Genomic DNA, 21074 nt, shown 5'->3' on the forward strand with positions numbered 1-21074 from the left:
TCACCACTCTCATGGCACAGATCACAGCAGCTGCCAGCGTTACCAGTCACCCCATGGCACAGATAACAGCAGCTGCCAGCGTTACCCGTCACCCCATGGCACAGATAACAGCAGCTGCCAGCGTTACCCGTCACCCTATGGCACAGATCACAGCAGCCGCCAGCGTTACCCGTCACCCCATGGCACAGATCACAGCAGCCGCCAGCGTTACCCGTCACCCCATGGCACAGATCACAGCAGCTGCCAGCGTTACCCATCACCCCATGGCACAGATCACAGCAGCTGCCAGCGTTACCCATCACCCCATGGCACAGATCACAGCAGCTGCCAGCGTTACCCGTCACCCCATGGCACAGATAACAGCAGCTGCCAGCGTTACCCGTCACCCCATGGCACAGATAACAGCAGCTGCCAGCGTTACCCGTCACCCCATGGCACAGATCACAGCAGCTGCCAGCGTTACCCATCACCCCATGGCACAGATCACAGCAGCTGCCAGCGTTACCCGTCACCCCATGGCACAGATCACAGCAGCTGCCAGCGTTACCCGTCACCCCATGGCACAGATCACAGCAGCTGCCAGTGTTACCCGTCACCCCATGGCACAGATCACAGCAGCTGCCAGCGTTACCCATCACCCCATGGCACAGATCACAGCAGCTGCCAGCGTTACCCGTCACCCCATGGCACAGATCATAGCAGCTGCCAGCGTTACCAGTCACCCCATGGCACAGATAACAGCAGCTGCCAGCGTTACCCGTCACCCCATGGCACAGATCACAGCAGCTGCCAGCGTTACCAGTCACCCCATGGCACAGATAACAGCAGCTGCCAGTGTTACCCGTCACCCCATGGCACAGATCACAGCAGCTGCCAGCGTTACCCGTCACCCCATGGCACAGATCACAGCAGCTGCCAGCGTTACCCGTCACCCCATGGCACAGATCACAGCAGCCGCCAGCGTTACCCGTCACCCCATGGCACAGATCACAGCAGCTGCCAGCGTTACCCGTCACCCCATGGCACAGATCACAGCGGCTGCCAGCGTTACCCGTCACCCCATGGCACAGAGCACAGCGGCTGCCAGTGTTACCCGTCACCCCATGGCACAGAGCACAGCAGCTGCCAGCGTTACCCGTCACCCCATGGCACTGATCACAGCAGCTGCCAGCGTTACCCGTCACCCCATGGCACAGATCACAGCGGCTGCCAGCGTTACCCGTCACCCCATGGCACAGATCACAGCAGCTGCCAGCGTTACCCGTCACCCCATGGCACAGATCACAGCAGCCGCCAGCGTTACCCGTCACCCCATGGCACAGATCACAGTGGCTGCCAGCGTTACCCGTCACCCCATGGCACAGATCACAGTGGCTGCCAGCGTTACCCGTCACCCCATGGCACAGATCACAGCAGCCGCCAGCGTTACCCGTCACCCCATGGCACAGATCACAGCAGCCGCCAGCGTTACCCGTCACCCCATGGCACAGATCACAGCAGCCGCCAGCATTACCCGTCACCCCATGGCACAGATCACAGCGGCTGCCAGCGTTACCCGTCACCCCACGGCACAGATCACAGCAGCTGCCAGGGAGGTATGAGTCAGGTATTACACTTGTGTGGCATTGCTGCGCTCAGGCAAATGCATTGTATGAAAACCATTCACCCGTTAGGGAGCAATGGCTCGCTGTCTCTTTTAAGTGAGCCATTCAAAAGAGCCGTCTCACTCATGACCGACACATCTCTGGTGGGAGGAAGCAGGAGGAGGAGGAGGAGGAGGAGGAGGAGGAGGGGTGAGATGCAGTAATGTGGCTTGTGTACAGTAACTAGGAGACACTGTGTAACACAGAGCAGGGAGCGGGCAGAGAACACATGGGAATCTCTTCCTGACAGTCGGGTGAGTGCCAGACATTGGGGCAGATGAGATAAAGTGGAGATAAAATCAGCTCCCAACTGTCATATTTCAAACACAGCTGGTGCATTATCTCCTTCTACTTTATCTCCACTTTATCTCTTGGCCAGGCTTAATACATCTGCCCCATTATTACATCAGATGTATCGCTATATCCATATACCCCTGTACCGTATTCTGTTGTCACATGTATCAGTGTCAGTGTATGGAGAGCAGGAGGCAGAGGGGAGTAACCAAAATACAGAGAGCGGAACGTGGCTGGTGGTGTGTGTAATACAGAGAGCGGAATGTGGCTGGGGATGTGTGTAATACAGAGAGAGGAACGTGGCTGGTGGTGTGTGTAATACAGAGAGCGGAACGTGGCTGGGGGTGTGTGTGATACAGAGAGCGGAATGTGGCTGGTGGTGTGTGTAATACAGAGAGCGGAACGTGGCTGGGGGTGTGTGTGATACAGAGAGAGGAACGTGGCTGGTGGTGTGTATAATACAGAGAGCGGAACGTGGCTGGTGGTGTGTGTAATACAGAGAGCGGAACGTGGCTGGGGGTGTGTGTAATACAGAGAGCGGAACGTGGCTGGGGGTGTGTGTGATACAGAGAGAGGAACGTGGCTGGTGGTGTGTATAATACAGAGAGCGGAACGTGGCTGGTGGTGTGTGTAATACAGAGAGAGGAACGTGGCTGGTGGTGTGTGTAATACAGAGAGAGGAACGTGGCTGGGGGTGTGTGTAATACAGAGAGCGGAACGTGGCTGGTGGTGTGTGTAATACAGAGAGAGGAACGTGGCTAGTGAGGTGTGTAATACAGAGAGAGGAACGTGGCTGGGGGTGTGTGTGATACAGAGAGAGGAACGTGGCTGGTGGTGTGTATAATACAGAGAGCGGAACGTGGCTGGTGGTGTGTGTAATACAGAGAGCGGAATGTGGCTGGGGATGTGTATAATACAGAGAGCGGAATGTGGCTGGTGATGTGTATAATACAGAGAGCGGAACGTGGCTGGTGGTGTGTGTAATACAGAGAGCGGAACGTGGCTGGGGGTGTGTGTGATACAGAGAGAGGAACGTGGCTGGTGGTGTGTATAATACAGAGAGCGGAACGTGGCTGGTGGTGTGTGTAATACAGAGAGAGGAACGTGGCTGGTGGTGTGTGTAATACAGAGAGAGGAACGTGGCTGGGGGTGTGTGTAATACAGAGAGCGGAACGTGGCTGGTGGTGTGTGTAATACAGAGAGAGGAACGTGGCTAGTGAGGTGTGTAATACAGAGAGAGGAACGTGGCTGGGGGTGTGTGTGATACAGAGAGAGGAACGTGGCTGGTGGTGTGTATAATACAGAGAGCGGAACGTGGCTGGTGGTGTGTGTAATACAGAGAGCGGAATGTGGCTGGGGATGTGTATAATACAGAGAGCGGAATGTGGCTGGTGATGTGTATAATACAGAGAGCGGAACGTGGCTGGTGGTGTGTGTAATACAGAGAGCGGAACGTGGCTGGGGGTGTGTGTGATACAGAGAGAGGAACGTGGCTGGTGGTGTGTATAATACAGAGAGCGGAACGTGGCTGGTGGTGTGTGTAATACAGAGAGCGGAATGTGGCTGGGGATGTGTATAATACAGAGAGCGGAATGTGGCTGGTGATGTGTGTAATACAGAGAGCCTAACATGGCTGGTGGTGTGTGTAATACAGAGAGCGGAACGTGGCTGGAGGTGTGTGTAATACAGAGAGCGGAATGTGGCTGGTGGTGTGTGTAATAAAGAGAGCGGAATGTGGCTGGTGGTGTGTATAATATAGAGAACAGAACGTGGCTCGAGGTGTGTGTAATACAGAGAGAGGAACGTGGCTGTTGGTGTGTATAATACAGAGAGAGGAACGTGGCTGGAGGTGTGTGTAATACAGAGAGCGGAATGTGGCTGGTGGTGTGTGTAATAAAGAGAGCGGAATGTGGCTGGTGGTGTGTGTAATAAAGAGAGCGGAATGTGGCTGGTGGTGTGTATAATATAGAGAACAGAACGTGGCTGGTGGTGTGTATAATACAGAGAGCCTAACGTGGCTGGTGGTGTGTGTAATACAGAGAGCCTAACGTGGCTGGTGGTGTGTGTAATACAGAGAGCGGAACGTGGCTGGTGATGTGTATAATACAGAGAGCCTAACGTGGCTGGTGGTGTGTGTAATACAGAGAGCGGAATGTGGCTGGTGGTGTGTGTAATACAGAGAGCGGAATGTGGCTGGTGGTGTGTATAATATAGAGAACAGAACGTGGCTCGAGGTGTGTGTAATACAGAGAGAGGAACATGGCTGGTGGTGTGTATAATACAGAGAGAGGAACGTGGCTGGAGGTGTGTGTAATACAGAGAGCGGAATGTGGCTGGTGGTGTGTGTAATACAGAGAGCGCAATGTGGCTGGTGGTGTGTGTAATACAGAGAGCGCAATGTGGCTGGTGATGTGTATAATACAGAGAGCCTAACGTGGCTGGTGGTGTGTGTAATACAGAGAGCGCAATGTGGCTGGTGATGTGTATAATACAGAGAGCCTAACGTGGCTGGTGGTGTGTGTAATACAGAGAGCGGAATGTCGCTGGTGATGTGTATAATACAGAGAGCCTAACGTGGCTGGTGGTGTGTGTAATACAGAGAGGGGAACTTGGCTGGTGGTGTGTGTAATACAGAGAGCCTAACGTGGCTGGTGGTGTGTGTAATACAGAGAGAGGAACGTGGCTGGTGATGTGTATAATACAGAGAGCCTAACGTGGCTGGTGGTGTGTGTAATACAGAGAGAGGAACGAGGCTGGAGGTGTGTGTAATACAGAGAGCGGAATGTGGCTGGTGGTGTGTATAATATAGAGAACAGAACGTGGCTCGAGGTGTGTGTAATACAGAGAGAGGAACGAGGCTGGAGGTGTGTTTAATACAGAGAGCGAAACGTGGCTGGTGGTGTGTGTAATACAGAGAGAGGAACGAGGCTGGAGGTGTGTTTAATACAGAGAGCGAAATGTGGCTGGTGATGTGTATAATACAGAGAGCGGAGAGCCACCACCATCCTCCTACGCTGTCCTTATGGCCACCACCATCCTTCTACGCTGTCCTTATGGCCACCAGCCTCCTATGCTGTCCTTATGGCCACCACCACCCTCCTATACTGTCCTTATGACCACCAGCCCTCCTGCACTGTCCTTATGACCACCAGCCTCCTACAATGTCCTTTTGGTCATCAGTCTCTTACAATCAATTGGCCACCACCAGCCTCCTATGCTGTCCTTATGGCCACCACCAGTCTCCTACATAGTCCTTATGGCCACCAGCCTCCTGCGCTGTCCATATGGTCACCACCAGTTTCCTACGCTGTCCTTATGGGCACCACCAGTCTGCTACATATTCCTAATCGTCACCAGCAGCCTTCTACACTGTCCTTATGACCACCACTAACCTCCTAAACTTTCCTTATGGCCTACACCATCCTCCTACGCTGTCCTAATGACCACCACCAGCCTCCTCCACTGTCCTCATGGCCACCACCAGACTCCTACACTGTCCTTATGACCACCAGCAGCCTTCTACACTGTCCTTATGACCACCACCAGCCTCCTACACCATCCTTATTGTGAGGTTACCGGTTCCTCAATCACTCAGACACTGAGCAGATGAAACCAAAATACGGTTTATTTTATCACAGCACACACAGGTAGATAAAGACAGGAACAAGAGGCAAAATGTAGCATAGAAACATCCAGTCCTTTTTAGCATCACGGTTCCAAATCACAAAACTATCACTCTCCACACAGCAGTGATAGCAGATGTTCCACACAATAGCGTAGTAGGATGCCCACCCCGGGCAGACGATGTGTTCCACAAGATCCCTTGGCAGAGTTTGACCCCTCGGCCAGGATTGCGACTAACATAAAAAGCTGGCATGTGTATAAGTCATTTTGGTACTTGTTTCCTAGCACGGCGCCCGTCGGGTTGATCGCATGCCTTAAGTTTAAGGTACTTAAGGCATGCGATCAACCCGATGGACCCGATTTTATGTCAATCACCAGTGTATTTGCCGGTGAAAGACAAAATCGCGTTGATCGGGTCCATTGCGGGCCATTATGATGGGCCGTGACCAATGCGATCAATGTGATTTTCCCATAGAGAATAATGTTAAATTATTTTTAAAGTTTAAAATTGGGTTGATCAACCCGATTTTACATAGGGAACAATGGGAAATGGGCCAATATGGCCCATTTCTCATTGTATAGGGTTAGAAGGTATGGTTAATGTCCCCCCATTGTTAATGCCACCCCACTATTGACGCCAACCCGAAGCGTGGCGAGCGCAGCGAGCCCTCGATTTTGATTGTATTGATCGGGTCGGAAAAATCGCGTCCATCGCATGCCAACCAAATCGACCTTTTCATACCCCCACTATCCACGTCGGCATGGAGACGATTTCATATAGTGTTGCGAGCGCAGCGAGCCACCGAGCCCGAAGCGTGGCGAGCGCAGCGAGCCCTGCACGGGGACACGTATAACTGTGAAGTTATGCGCGGCCGCTCGCCACGCTTTGGGCTCGGTGCGCTCGTCCGGATTGGTGGATTCAAGAGTCAGGTATATCCCCCCTTTAAAGCTACAGCTGTCCATCTGCTGCTGCCCCCCTGCTGGGTCCGGTTCCAGTGAGTCTACCAGAGTCCAGAAAGGCACAAAGCAGTGCAAATAAGGAGGAACAAACATCGGCTGATTGCGTTATGTGCTGATCACCCCCTGTGAAGATTATAACCCTCCTGTAAATAGCAGGGTGATTGGATCACCCCCTGTGGACATTCCCTGTCTGACCATATTTGGGCAACCGCATCTGATCTACAGTCTATAGGCCCCCATACACTAGCCGATTTTGGTCAGATTTCGGCCAGATCAGTCGGATCTGGCCGAAATCGGACCAAAATCGGCTAGTTTTGATGTCCCCTCAGATCCGATGCGCGGTCCCGTGCGCATCGGATCTGCGTCGGGTGGTCGGACCTGCTGCGCGTCCGACCACCCGACTTGGGACCTAGTGGGGCGGCGTGGCGGTGGACGGAGCAGGGGGGGCTGGGGACGCTGCGGGGGACACAGGCGGCATAGAGCCGGGAAGGGGGAGCCGTCAGTACTGAATAAAAAAAAAAAGCCCATACAATGAATGGGCGGCCTGTGATTGGCTCTCTCAGCCAGTCAGCAATTGGCTGAGAGAGCGCTCAGCCAATCACAGGCTGCCCATTCATTGTATAGGCTTTTTTCCTAGCACTGACAGCTCCCGGCTCCCTCTGCCCGGCTCTATGCCGCCTGTGTCCCCCGCAGTGTCCCCAGCCCCCCCTGCTCCCACCAGCAGGACAAGTCGCCCTAGTGTATGGGGGCCTTAATACTATGGTTCTGGAAATACACACAGATATGGGGAATAGAAACATCTACGGAGAACAAGAGGGTACAGACGGACTAAAAAGTACATTACTCACTACACATAATAAAATATAATAATTACAGTCTTATTGTGAGTCTGATAACCTCACACTTATGACCACCACCAGCCTCCTACACTGTCCTTATGACCACCAGCCTCCTACTCTATCCTTATGACCACCAACAGCCTACTACACTGTCCTTATGACCACCACCAGCCTCCTGCACCGCCGTATGACCACCACCAGCCTCCTACACCATCCTTATGGCCACCACCAGCCTCCTACACTATCCTTATGACCACCAGCCTCCTACTCTATCCTTATGACCACCACCAGCCAACTACACTGTCCATATGACCACCTCCAGACTCCTGCACAGTCTTTTTGCTACCACCAGCCTTCTACACTGTCCTTATGACCACCACCAGCCTCCTATTCTGTCCTTATGGCAACCACCAGCCTCCTACACCACCCTTATGCTACCACCAGCCTCCTACACTGTCCTTATGGCCACCACCAGCCTCCTATGCTGTCCTTATGGCCACCACCAGCCTCCTATGCTGTCCTTATGGCCACCACCAGCCTCCTATGCTGTCCTTATGGCCACCACCAGCCTCCTATGCTGTCCTTATGGCCACCACCAGCCTCCTATGCTGTCCTTATGGGCACCACCAGCCTCCTACGCTGTCCCTATGGCCACCGCCAGTCTCCTACATATTCCTTATGGTCACCAGCCTCCTACGCTGTACTTTTGGCCACCACCAACCTTCTACACTGTCCTTATGGTCACCACCAGCCTTCTATACTGTCCTTATGTCCACCACCAGCCTCTTATGCTGTCCTTATGACCACCACCAACCTCCTAAACTGTCCTTATGGCCACCAGCCTCCTGCGCTGTCCTTATGGGCACCACCAGCCTCCTATGCTGTCCCTATGGCCACCGCCAGTCTCCTACATATTCCTTATGGTCACCAGCCTTCCTACGCTGTACTTTTGGCCACCACCAGCCTTCTACACTGTCCTTATGTCCACCACCAGCCTCCTATGCTGTCCTTATGGTCGCCAGCCTCTGACGCTGTCCTTATGGCCACCACCAGCCTTCTTCGCTGTTCTTATGGCCACCACCAGCCTTCTACCCTGGCCTTATGACCACCACCAGCCTACTTCACTGTCCATATGGCCACCACCAGTCTCCTACACCATCTTCGTGACCTCTAGCTTCCTACGTTGTCCTTATGGCCACCACCAGAATCCTATACTTTCTTTCGACCACCAGCCTCCTACACTGTCTTTATGGCCACCACCAGCCTCCTACGCTTTCCTTATGACCACCACCAGCCTCCTACACTGTCCTTATGGCCACTACCAGCCTCCTACTCTGTCCTTATGGCCACTACCAGCCTCCTACTCTGTCCCTATGGCCACTACCAGCCTCCTACTCTGTCCTTATGGCCACTACCAGCCTCCTACTCTGTCCTTATGGCCACTACCACCCTCCTACTCTGTCCTTATGGCCACCGCCAGCCTGCTCTGTCCTGAAGCTCTCTGTTTAGCAGTCATACACAGTAACCACACAATGATGACACAGGTCTCCACAATACAACTATAAATTTTTCCGAGAGCCTCCTACTCCTCGCTGCTGCCCACATTCCTCCGTGTCAGTTAGACAGCGCCTGCGCATATAATGTATATAATAATGTAATAGTTATATATCCTGTATACAGTGGGAGCTAATTTCTTAGAAACACAATATACTGTATAAACATGCTGCTGATTACAATACAAACATTTGTTTAACATAGCTAAAATAATTCAAATATAAAACACAATTCAACACCCCACCTCCCACCCAAAGGTCACTCTGCACGTGTTACCTCTGCCCCCCTGCAGTGCAGCATGGCGTTACCAGGTCTCGCTGCACATGTTACATCTGCAATGTACTTGGAGGGTACTGACCTGGCCCATAGGAAAACGCAGGGGGGTTCTGGTTGCCTGGAAACCCCCCTCGTCTTGGAAAGTGCCTTACATTATGCCAACAACAGCACGGGTATATAAAATGATCAGCGGAGCTGCCGCCACATCATGCAGTGTAAGGGACAAAGCAGATATGCCACCACATCATGCAGTGTAAGGGACAGAGCAGAGCTGCCACCACATCATGCAGTGTAAGGGACAGAGCAGAGCTGCCACCACATCATGCAGTGTAAGGGACAGAGCGGAGCTGCCACCACACCATGCAGTGTAAGGGACAGAGCGGAGCTGCCACCACATCATGCAGTGTAAGGGACAGAGCGGAGCTGCCACCACATCATGCAGTGTAAGGGACAGAGCGGAGCTGCCACCACATCATACAGTGTAAGGGACAGAGCAGAGCTGCCACCACACCATGCAGTGTAAGGGACAGAGCGGAGCTGCGACCACATCATGCAGTGTAAGGGACAGAGCTGCCACAACATCATGCAGTGTAAGGGACAGAGCGGAGCTGCCACCACATCATACAGTGTAAGGGACAGAGCAGAGCTGCCGCCACATCATGCAGTGTAAGGGACAGAGCGGAGCTGCCGCCACATCATGCAGTGTAAGGGACAGAGCGGAGCTGCCGCCACATCATGCAGTGTGAGGGACAGAGCGGAGCAGCCGCCACATCATGCAGTGTACGGGACAGAGCGGAGCTGCCACCACACCATGCAGTGTAAGGGACAGAGCAGAGCTGCCACCACATCATGCAGTGTAAGGTACAGAGCAGAGCTGCCACCACATCATGCAGTGTACAGGACAGAGCGGAACTGCTGCCACATCATGCAGTGTAAGGGACAGAGCAGAGCTGCCACCACATCATGCAGTGTAAGGGACAGAGCGGAGCTGCTGCACATGCCCAGTGTACCAGCTTCTTCTACCAAATTTACTGTATGTGTGGCAGTAAACATTGCAATGGACCAGAGAGCAGCTGCCAGGAGGAAGAGACAGGAGCCTTACCATGTGGTGGGAGATTGTGGGCTTAGAAAGTGCAGCACTGGTTCTATTATGTTTGTGTATATTATATATCCGTATGAGACATACCAGGTCACACACCTCTTTTATAGATAATCCATTGAATGTATTGGCTACTTCATAGTCCTTAGTACATAGACTGGTTTGTATAACAAGTATTCAGAAGTTATGGGGCACAAACATATTCACCCATCCATATTCTGCAGTCAATGAGCCCGTTTCGGCTTTAGTAGCCTTCCTCCTGGATGGTGTATATTACTATACTATGGACCACCTGTACTGTGACATATTAATACAGGTCGAGTATCCCGTATCCGAATATCCGTTATCCGAATTATTCCGAAATACGGACATTCCAGAAAGTGAAAAAAAAATTTTTTTTTGCTAAAAACTCACTGGGGACATTTGTAACAGCATCACTGGGGACATGATATGTACCTGGCACTATATATGTGCAAGACAATGATTGCTTGGCATTCAAATTCAGTGCTGAGATAGTACACACATTTTGTTTCACGTTTTGAAACCTTGTTTTTTTAACAATTAAAATATATTTGTGTGTATTTTATGTGGTAATAAAATATATTTGTGTGTATATTATGTGTTTATACAGCATAAATGCAAGATACTTCAAAATACATCATTGAAATATTAAAATATTCCGAAATACGGAATAATCCGTTATCCAAAATTCTCCTGGTCCCGAGCATTTTGGATAAGGGATACTCAACCTGTACTGTATTCCATGCAGTATCCAGTGTATAAAAGGCTGTTTCTGCTCCCCCAGACTCCCGTACTTACACCAATGCCCTGCAGAGTGGGAGACTTTGGATTACATTTGGAACCCCCCCCCACCCCCCCCCGGTGCCTTCCCCATTACTCGGCCTGTCATCAGTGGAAGACTGTGGGGACTCCAGTCCCAGGCCCAGAGTAGTGCGGATACAGCTATGGACACTGGAGGTCTCACCAGGTGTTATGGTTGCTGCCTGGGCGCTGGGGGAAACCACTGGAGGCAGGGAGCTGGAGGTCAGGCGTGAGCCCGTAGCCGGGACCGCTGGTTAGAATGGCCACAGCGAACCCTACACTGACTCTATTGAGTACCCCGGGCAGATGACAAACCTCTGCAGGAACTAGGCTTCACCTGTGGCCGCCGCGTTCGAAGGAGTGAGATAGGCCCGCTCCAACCTCGATGCAGCTAGGTCTTATGGATGGACAAAAGGTGAGCGATCGTCAGGGGTAACTGAAGAGGATGATCTAACTAACGGGCCTAACTGAAAGATGCCCCTGTATGCTGGCACCTGGCCAATGACGGGAATGCGACCCAGTCGCAAGCACAAGAGACGGAGTACGGGGAATCTCCACACAAAAAGGAGACAAGGCTAAGAGGGGAATCCCCAAAACAAAACCAGGACTGAACGTGGGAGGCCCTGCCTATTAAATGCATAGAAAGGGCAAAAGCAAGTAAACAATGGGCTGAACAGCCCAATAACTAAAAGAGCTCGGCAGCTCTCCAAAAGAACAAAATAGAAAATAACCAGGCTCCACAGGAGCACTTACGTGACCCAAGATGGGGAATAACCAGTGGGATTGGACCGGGTATTGGAGCTGAGAACAGTGTGATGATAGACAAACCAACGGCAAAACACTGATGCCAGGAGTGGGACTGGATAAAGTCCGGGGACTAGGCATAGGCATTCTAGCCAGGGGCCGGGGTTAGCTGGCAGAAAGCTTATCAAGGGAACTGGACACTAGAAGCAGGAAGCTATCACTGGCAGAGTATTGCAGGAGAGCCTGCCCTATAAAGGGCTCAAGTGATTAATTACACCTGGCGGAGATCTAGGCAGCTCCCAAGCTTGTGCTTAACGAGCTCATTACCTCGCAGACTAGTGAATAATTAGCTCCCAGAATATTAAGCTGATATGGCACAGACCTACCACTGGAGGCCACCAGTGAGTCAAATGCCTAACACAAACTGAACAGAAAACAAAACAGACTGAACCATTCAACCTGGTTCCTGACACCAGACATTCCAGGTGTTAGGGAAACAAGGGACGGGGGCCCTGCCTATTTTGTCCGTTCTGGTCCACACTATGTCTGATGGCAGCTCTGCCTGTCACAGTGCCCAGGGCACATGCCCCACACTATATATGCCTCAGACAGACACTATACTATGGGTCAGTCCTTTGTGGACATATGGACCGGCAGCATTGCATACACTTCACCTCAATAATTGTAATGGTGGGATAGGGCGGCCGGCAGGGGCTGGACAGTGAGTATCTGAGGTTGTGGGGGTCCTGCTGGGAGGTCAGGAGAAGCTACAGCCACCTGGAAAGAGAATGGTGGGATAGGGTGACCGGCAGGGGCTGGACAGTGAGGGGGAATTATACTAAGCTAAAATCGTAAAAAATAGGTGTATTCGTATACAGAAATAGAAATTCGTATACAGAAATACACCTATTTTATACACATTCGTATTTTTGGGATTTACTATCCAAAAAATATGCTAATTCGTATTCGTATTGATGGCAAGATCGTATTTGTATTTACAAATACGAATGTATACACCATCGGGAAATACGAATAGGAATCCCCATTCAAAAGAATGGTAAGTAAGTAAGTTTTATTTACAGACTTTAAAAATAACAGTGCACATACTGCAATACAAAGGGTTATCAGTACAAGGAACAGGCAACAATGGCAGTACAGATATACATCACACATAGAGATATGCACAAGACGCATTCTAATAAGGGATACGAACATGGGGAACATATCATTACTGAGCTGTGCAGTACCCAGGCAGCCATTCAGTGGCGCCACATGGTGATTGCACAGCCAGTAACAGTACTGATATATATACACTAGATGTACTCTAATGAGGGACACAGACATGGGGAACATATAATTAAGAACAGTGCAGCACCCAGGCAGCCAATCAGCGGCGCCACATGGTGATTACACAGCCAGCTAGGTAGCCAGTAACAGTACTGAGATATATACTGTATATATACTAGATGTACTCTAATGAGGGACACAGACCTGGGGAACATATAATTACTGAGCTGTGCAGCACCCAGGCAGCCAATCAGCGGCGCTACATGGTGATTGCACAGCCAGCTAGGTAGCCAGTAACAGTACTGAGATATATATATATATATATATATATATATATATATATATATATATATATATATATATATATATATATATATATATATATATATATATATATATATATATATATATGGATAGCAGTTGTGAGTTGGCGCCCTTTTTTATGCCTTTAAGTACTGGGTCTCTATTAGCCTTTGATGAATAATAACATGGATAAGAGTAAAGTCCAAAACTTTGTAAATATTTATTAAAAGGTCTTTAAAACCACTTAGTAGTGGTGAATATTCCAGATCATAAAAAGTTTTTCACATTAGCAAACAGATGTTCCCAACGCGTTTCGTCCCTGCAAGGGACTTCATCAGGGGTTTGCGAACTTATTAGAAACAATTTCCCCGAATCTCGTATGTGGGATAAAACACCAACCAGGAATGGATAGATACACTCTTATTGGAAAGCTCTCATCCAGTGGTCAATATTGGATCAAGAACTCGTAGTTTCTTGTGAAGGTTATATCGGTGAATTTGCAGCCTGGTAGCTTTAAGGGTTTGGCTGGTTGGAGAGTTCCTCCTATATGATTATCTCCAGTATGGAATTGGTTGAACTAGTAAGACATATTTTCAGTGGAAATAAACTGTCAATAAAATCAATTATAACCCGCATACAAATTGCAGTTTTTTGTTCCGCAAATGGTTCTCACTGTCCTTTTGGAGGTGTGTACCGGTGAAAGGCCCACTGAGCCTTTCACCGGTACACACCTCCAAAAGGACAGTGAGAACCATTTGCGGAACAAAAAACTGCAATTTGTATGCGGGTTATAATTGATTTTATTGACAGTTTATTTCCACTGAAAATATGTCTTACTAGTTCAACCAATTCCATACTGGAGATAATCATATAGGAGGAACTCTCCAACCAGCCAAACCCTTAAAGCTACCAGGCTGCAAATTCACCGATATAACCTTCACAAGAAACTACGAGTTCTTGATCCAATATTGACCACTGGATGAGAGCTTTCCAATAAGAGTGTATCTATCCATTCCTGGTTGGTGTTTTATCCCACATACGAGATTCGGGGAAATTGTTTCTAATAAGTTCGCAAACCCCTGATGAAGTCCCTTGCAGGGACGAAACGCGTTGGGAACATCTGTTTGCTAATGTGAAAAACTTTTTATGATCTGGAATATTCACCACTACTAAGTGGTTTTAAAGACCTTTTAATAAATATTTACAAAGTTTTGGACTTTACTCTTATCCATGTTATTATTCATCAAAGGCTAATAGAGACCCAGTACTTAAAGGCATAAAAAAGGGCGCCAACTCACAACTGCTATCCATATTCTTCTTTCCCCCATCCAACAGGGGTTCTTGTGAGTACGGCAGCCAGAGTATAATATCAAACAAATAAGTGGCGCGAAACAAGAGTCTGTTCTATATATATATATATATATATATATATATATATATATATATATATATATATATATATATATATATATATATATACTAGATGTACTCTATGAGGGACACAGACATGGGAACATATAATTACCGAGCTATGCAGCACCCAGGCAGCCATTCAGCGGCGCTACATGGTGATTGCACAGCCAGTAACAGTACTGATATATATACTAGATGTACTCTAATGAGGGACACAGACATGGGGAACATATCATTACTGAGCTGTGCAGCACCCAGGCAGCCATTCAGCAGCACCACATACTGATTGCACAGCCAGCTAGGTATCCAGTAACAGTACTGATATATATATACTAGATGTACTCTAATGAGGGACACGGACATGGGGAACATATCATTACTGAGCTGTGCAGCACCCAGGCAGCCATTCAGCGGCACCACATGGTGATTGCACAGCCAGTAACAGTACTGATATATATACTAGATGTACTCTAATGAGGGACACAGACATGGGGAACATATCATTACTGAGCTGTGCAGCACCCAGGCAGCCATTCAGCAGCACCACATACTGATTGCACAGCCAGCTAGGTATCCAGTAACAGTACTGATATATATATATATACTAGATGTACTCTAATGAGGGACACGGACATGGGGAACATATAATTACTGAGCTGTGCAGCACCCAGGCAGCCATTCAGCGGCACCACATGGTGATTGCACAGCCAGTAACAGTACTGATATATGTACTAGATGTACTCTAATGAGGGACACGGACATGGGGAACATATCATTACTGAGCTGTGCAGCACCCAGGCAGCCATTCAGCAGCACCACATTGTGATTGCACAGCCAGATAGGTAGCCAGTAACAGTACAGATATAGGACATGTACAAATATGTACTAGATGTATCCTGATGGGGGACACAGACATGGGGAACATATATTACTGATCTGTACAGCACCAGGCAGCCATTCAGCAGCACCACATGGTTATTGCACAGCCAGATAGGTAGCCAGTAACAATACAGATATAGGACACATACAGATATACACTAAATTTATCCTGATGGGGGACACGGACATGGGGAACATATAATTACTGAGCTTTGCAGCACCCAGGCAGCCATTCAGCGGCACCACATACTGATTGCACAGCCAGCTAGGTAGCCAGTAACAGTACTGATATATATATATATATATATATATATATATATATATATATATACACTATATGTACTCTAATGAGGGACACGGACATGGGGAACATATCATAACTGAGCTGTGCAGCACCCAGGCAGAAATTCAGCAGCACCACATGGTGATTGCACAGCCAGCTAGGTAGCCAGTAACAGTATAGATAGATAGATAGATAGATAGATAGATAGATAGATAGATAGATAGATATACTAGATGTACTCTAATGAGGGACACGGACATGGGGAACATATCATTACTGAGCTGTGCAGCACCCAGGCAGCCATTCAATAGCACCACATGGTGATTACGCAGTCAGCTAGGTAGCCAGTAAAAGTACTGATATATATACACTAGATGTACTCTAATGAGGGACACAGACATGGGGAACATATCATAACTGAGCTGTGCAGCACCCAGGCAGCCAATCAGCAGCACCACATGGTGATTGCACCAGCCAGTACTCTACATATAGAACACAAAAGAACAGTACAGGGTACACAGAACTAGACATAACACAATTAAAGCACAATGCTAAGTACACAATACAGCTGAGATATAAGGAAGTGAATAAGAAGAGATGCAGGTATAGATTGTAGATAAGAGCTGTAGTTGAAATACAAGAAGAGTGCTGTGAGAACAGGAGGTGATTCCTAATTTACTAAGCGGCTGTATTAAAATACAACCGCTAATTATCGGCAAACTGCCGCTAATTGCCGACCAAATAGACTTCACTTTCCTGGCGTATTTGGCCTTGGCCTGCACGGATCAGTCAGATCCATCAGATCAGTCAGATCAGTGCAGGCTTCAGTGTAAACAAAAAAAGGTTAAAAAATAAATAAATAAAAAAAAAAACGGCATGGGGTCCCCCCTCAAAGAGCCGGGGCTGGTTTTAAAAAATCAGGGAACTGACGAAATAGGGCTCCGCTCCAAGTCGCAGCATGCTGGGGACGCTTGCTGGGACTCATAGTTCCACGGTTTTAGACAATGGTTTATAATTCTATTTTTTTTACACTTTATCAGCTCAGTACCCAACACCCAGGGGTACCGGGCACAGCACCAGGCTTCAGCCTGGGCAGGTAAGTTCTTAAGGTGGGGACGCCTTCATTGGGGGGGGCCCCCAGGACCCCTGCCCAGGCTGACTGGTCAGTAGGGATGAATGCTTTGGCCAGGGGGACTTGTATAAAAAGTCTCCCCCCGGCTGTGGCATTACCCTGCTGGCTGGTTGGGCCTGGGGCTGGTTCTTAAAATACGAGGGACCCTATTCATTTTGTCGTCCCCCCCCCCCCCCCCCGTATTTTGGGGACCAGCCCCGGCCCTGGAGCCTGGGGCTGATTTAAAAAATTCAGGGATGCCCGACTTCAATGGTTTCCTGATTTTTTAAAACCTGCCCGGCTCTTTGGGCCTGGTGCTGGTTACGCCGTTTTTTTTTTTTTACACACTGCAGGGATCTGCCTGATCCGTGCAGACTGCCTATACAAATTCATATTAGCGGCCGTATATACGGCCGCTAATACGAATTCATACAAATGAATACGCCATCTGGGTTTACAAAGCAGTCGTATCTGGCTGCTTTGTAAATTACCCTCCGGAGCACGAATTTGCATACAGCTAAAACAGCCGCATGCAGTCGTATTCATTCGTATTAGGAATAGGAATACGAGAAATCATATTCGTATTCTTAGTAAATTTCCCCCTGAGTATCTGAGGTTGGGGGGATCCTGCTGGGACCTGCACGGAGGTCAGTAGAAGCTACAGCCATCTGGGAAGATAATGGGGTGGATCCCGCTGCCGGCAGGGGCAGGACAGTGAGTATCTGAGGTTGGGGGGATCCTGCTGGGACCTGCACGGAGGTCAGTAGAATCTACAGCCATCTGGGAAGATAATGGGGTGGATCCCGCTGCCGGCATGGGCAGGACAGTGAGTATCTAAGGTTGGGGGGAACCTGCTGGGACCTGCACGGAGGTCAGCAGAAGCTACAGCCATCTGGGAAGAGAAATGACAGCACTGTCTAGCAGAAAAGTCCATGAGGTCCTTTCTCGTTACTTCATGTGAGAAGTAATAACAGATATGTCCATTACCCCAAATATCAGAATGTGATTACAGTGGGCTTCTGGCAAGACCACCCCAATAGCACCATACAGGAGCAGAAATAGATGGTAAGCTCCTTTGCACACAGTCCGTATTTGGTGTAAAGGGGCATGACACATTTTCTTCTTGTATTTCACAGATGGCACCAAAGAAGAAGTCATCGGGCAAAGCTGCAGAGGTCTCTGGGGCAGATGCCCCTGAACAGGTGGAGGACGGAGATGGGACCCAAGAGGTGGAGAGCGCAAGGAAGTCCCTCCTCCAACAGGAGCACAACCACCTGGTAGCTGAAGAAGAGGGCCTGAGGCGGCGGCTGGAGCAGCTACGCACGGAGAACGAGCTGCTGCATGAGGAAGCCGAGAAGGTCCGCGTGGAGAGCCAGGAATATCTGCTATATATGAGCAAGAGGAGCCAGAGACGCCAGGATACCATCGTCAGTCTGAGCGACCAGAATAGGCGGGAGCTGGAGGACATTCAGCGGCAGAAATCAGAGCTCGAGGCCCGATTCCAGAACGAGGAAAAGAAGCTGCGGGACCGACTGCTGGAGAAGGAGACAGAGCTTGCCAAATTGCAGAAAGAGCTGGAAGACCTGGAACCAATGAAGGAGCTGGAGAAGGAGCAGGCCGACCTCATAAGACTCCTGGAAGAGGAGGTGATGGCCACCCGAGGACACCACGCTGAGTCCCTGCTTAGGGTAAAGAGCGCCTTCCTGCGGCAAAAGGCGCAATGTCAGCAGGACTCTGAGAAGCAGCTGAACCGGCTGTCCCAGAAGGCCCATGAGGAGGCCAGGAAGGCATTGCAGGAGGTCAGCAGGAAGGTGAACGAGCAGAACCAAGGCCTCAGACAGGAGCTGTCCCAGCTCATCCAGCGGTTTCGTGTCCTGCAGTCTCAGCAGAAGAGGCTGAAGGAGCAGAACCAGCAGCTGCAGAGGGAGCAGCAATGCAGGAAGGATGCGGGGGTGGTCCAGCACAAGATGAGGATGGTGTCCACGCTTCCAAGTGTATGATGCAGAATCTGATGGAGGGAGGAGGAAGGACACAGGGGATGCCTCACTCTGTAATGTCCACCAGGCAGTATAGTAGCCCCATAGTGGTGCCTACATGGGGTGTATACAAGGTCATGGTGCATGTTGTACAGTAGCTAGTGATGGGGGGAGGGGGGGGTCTAATGCTCTGAAATTCGTCTACCTGAAAAAATGTGGAAATGTCCAAATAAACATTTTCATGATAACAATTAACTCCACATTCTTCACACACTATCTGCACTGGTGCTGAGTTTCCCAATAGGCAGGTGAGGCAGTTGTCTAAGGGCAGCACTAGTTTGGGATCAGCACTAGCTGGGGGAGTGGCACTAGCTGGAGGGCGGCACTAGTTGAGCAGGTGTCTCTAGCTGGAAAGCAGCACTAGTTGGGGGGGCGGCACTTTAGTTGGGGGGGCACTAGCTGGAAAGCAGCACTAGTTGGGGGGGGCAGTAGCTGGAAAGCAGCACTAGTTGGGGGGCGGCACTAGCTGGAAAGCAGCACTAGTGGGGGGCGGCGGCACTAGCTGGAAAGCAGAACTAGTTGGGGGGGCAGCGGCACTAGCTGGAAAGCAGCACTAGTTGGGGGGCACTAGCTGGAAAGCAACACTAGTTGGGGGAATGGCACTAGCTGGAAAGCAGCACTAGTTGGGGGGCGGCACTAGCTGGAAAGCAGCACTAGTTGGGGGGACGGCACTAGCTGGAAAGCAGCACTAGTTGGGGGGCGGCACAAGCTGGAAAGCAGCACTAGTTGGGGGGCGGCACTAGCTGGAAAGCAGCACTAGTGGGGGGCGGCGGCACTAGCTGGAAAGCAGAACTAGTTGGGGGGGCAGTGGCACTAGCTGGAAAGCAGCACTAGTTGGGGGGCACTAGCTGGAAAGCAACACTAGTTGGGGGGACGGCACTAGCTGGAAAGCAGCACTAGTTGGGGGGCGGCACTAGCTGGAAAGCAACACTAGTTGGGGGGACGGCACTAGCTGGAAAGCAGCACTAGTTGGGGGGCGGCACTAGCTGGAAAGCAGCACTAGTTGGCGGGCGGCACTAGCTGGAAGGCAGAACTAGTTGGGGGGGCGGCACTAGCTGGAAAGCAGAACTAGTTGGGGGGGGCGGCACTAGTTGGAAAATAGCACTAGTTGAGGAAGGCGGCACTAGCTGGAAAGCAGCACTAGTTGGGGGACAGCACTAGCTGGAAAGCAGCACTAGTTGGGGGGCGGCACTAGATGGAAAGCAGCACTAGTTGGGGGGACGGCACTAGCTGGAAAGCAGCACTAGTTGGGGGACGGCACTAGCTGGAAAGCAGCACTAGTTGGGGGACGGCACTAGCTGGAAAGCAGCACTAGTTGGGGGACGGCACTAGCTGGAAAGCAGCACTAGTTGGGGGGTGGCACTAGATGGAAAGCAGCACTAGTTGGGGGGCGGCACTAGCTGGAAGGCAGAACTAGTTGGGGTGGCGGCACTAGCTGGAAAGCAACACTAGTTGGGGGGACGGCACTAGCTGGAAAATAGCACTAGTTGAGGAAGGCGGCACTAGCTGGAGGGTGGCATTAGTTGAGGGGGCGGCACTTGGATGTTTGTGTTGTGTCACTGTCAGTCTGAAATGTACCAATAACTGCAAGATATTTCCTCTGTACTGTACCAGATGCCATCGTGTATGGAGTGGGCAGAACACGCACATACTGCCCCGGGATGTGCACAAAATAAAAAATAAAACATGTCATAATTAGCTGCTTTTTTAAAATGACTCTATGAAATTGAGTCTAGGGACACCCTCGCCGCACGCTGAAACTCCTCAACCCAAATATCTCTCTCCCTCTGCCCTCACCAATCCGGTGCAATTATGTTTTCTGTTTTCTCCTCGCTGATCCTCTTCCCTTCCACACTCTCTTCTCTATTACTCAGAACAACACAACCCCCGTTGCGCTTCTCCCTTCA

At 50.1% G+C, this 21074-nt stretch overlaps 1 protein-coding gene across 1 annotated transcript; it reads left to right on the plus strand.

The window, feature by feature from the left end:
- Positions 1–1782: 1782 nt before the first annotated feature.
- Positions 1783–19531, plus strand: CCDC121 (coiled-coil domain containing 121). The gene is made up of 2 exons (XM_083174837.1): positions 1783–1897; positions 18268–19531. Exon 2 carries the CDS (start codon positions 18268–18270, stop codon positions 19129–19131), a length of 864 nt encoding a protein of 287 aa, XP_083030963.1. The 5' UTR covers positions 1783–1897; the 3' UTR covers positions 19132–19531.
- The last annotated feature ends 1543 nt before the right edge of the window (positions 19532–21074 follow it).

The sequence above is a fragment of the Crinia signifera genome, chromosome 3, assembly GCF_055691185.1.
Source record: "Crinia signifera chromosome 3, ASM5569118v1, whole genome shotgun sequence".
NCBI classification, from domain to species: Eukaryota; Metazoa; Chordata; class Amphibia; order Anura; family Myobatrachidae; genus Crinia; species Crinia signifera.

Bases quoted from the DNA above. Each gene is read 5' to 3' on its own strand.
- CCDC121 (XM_083174837.1), top strand. From the start codon at position 18,268: ATGGCACCAAAGAAGAAGTCATCGGGCAAAGCTGCAGAGGTCTCTGGG.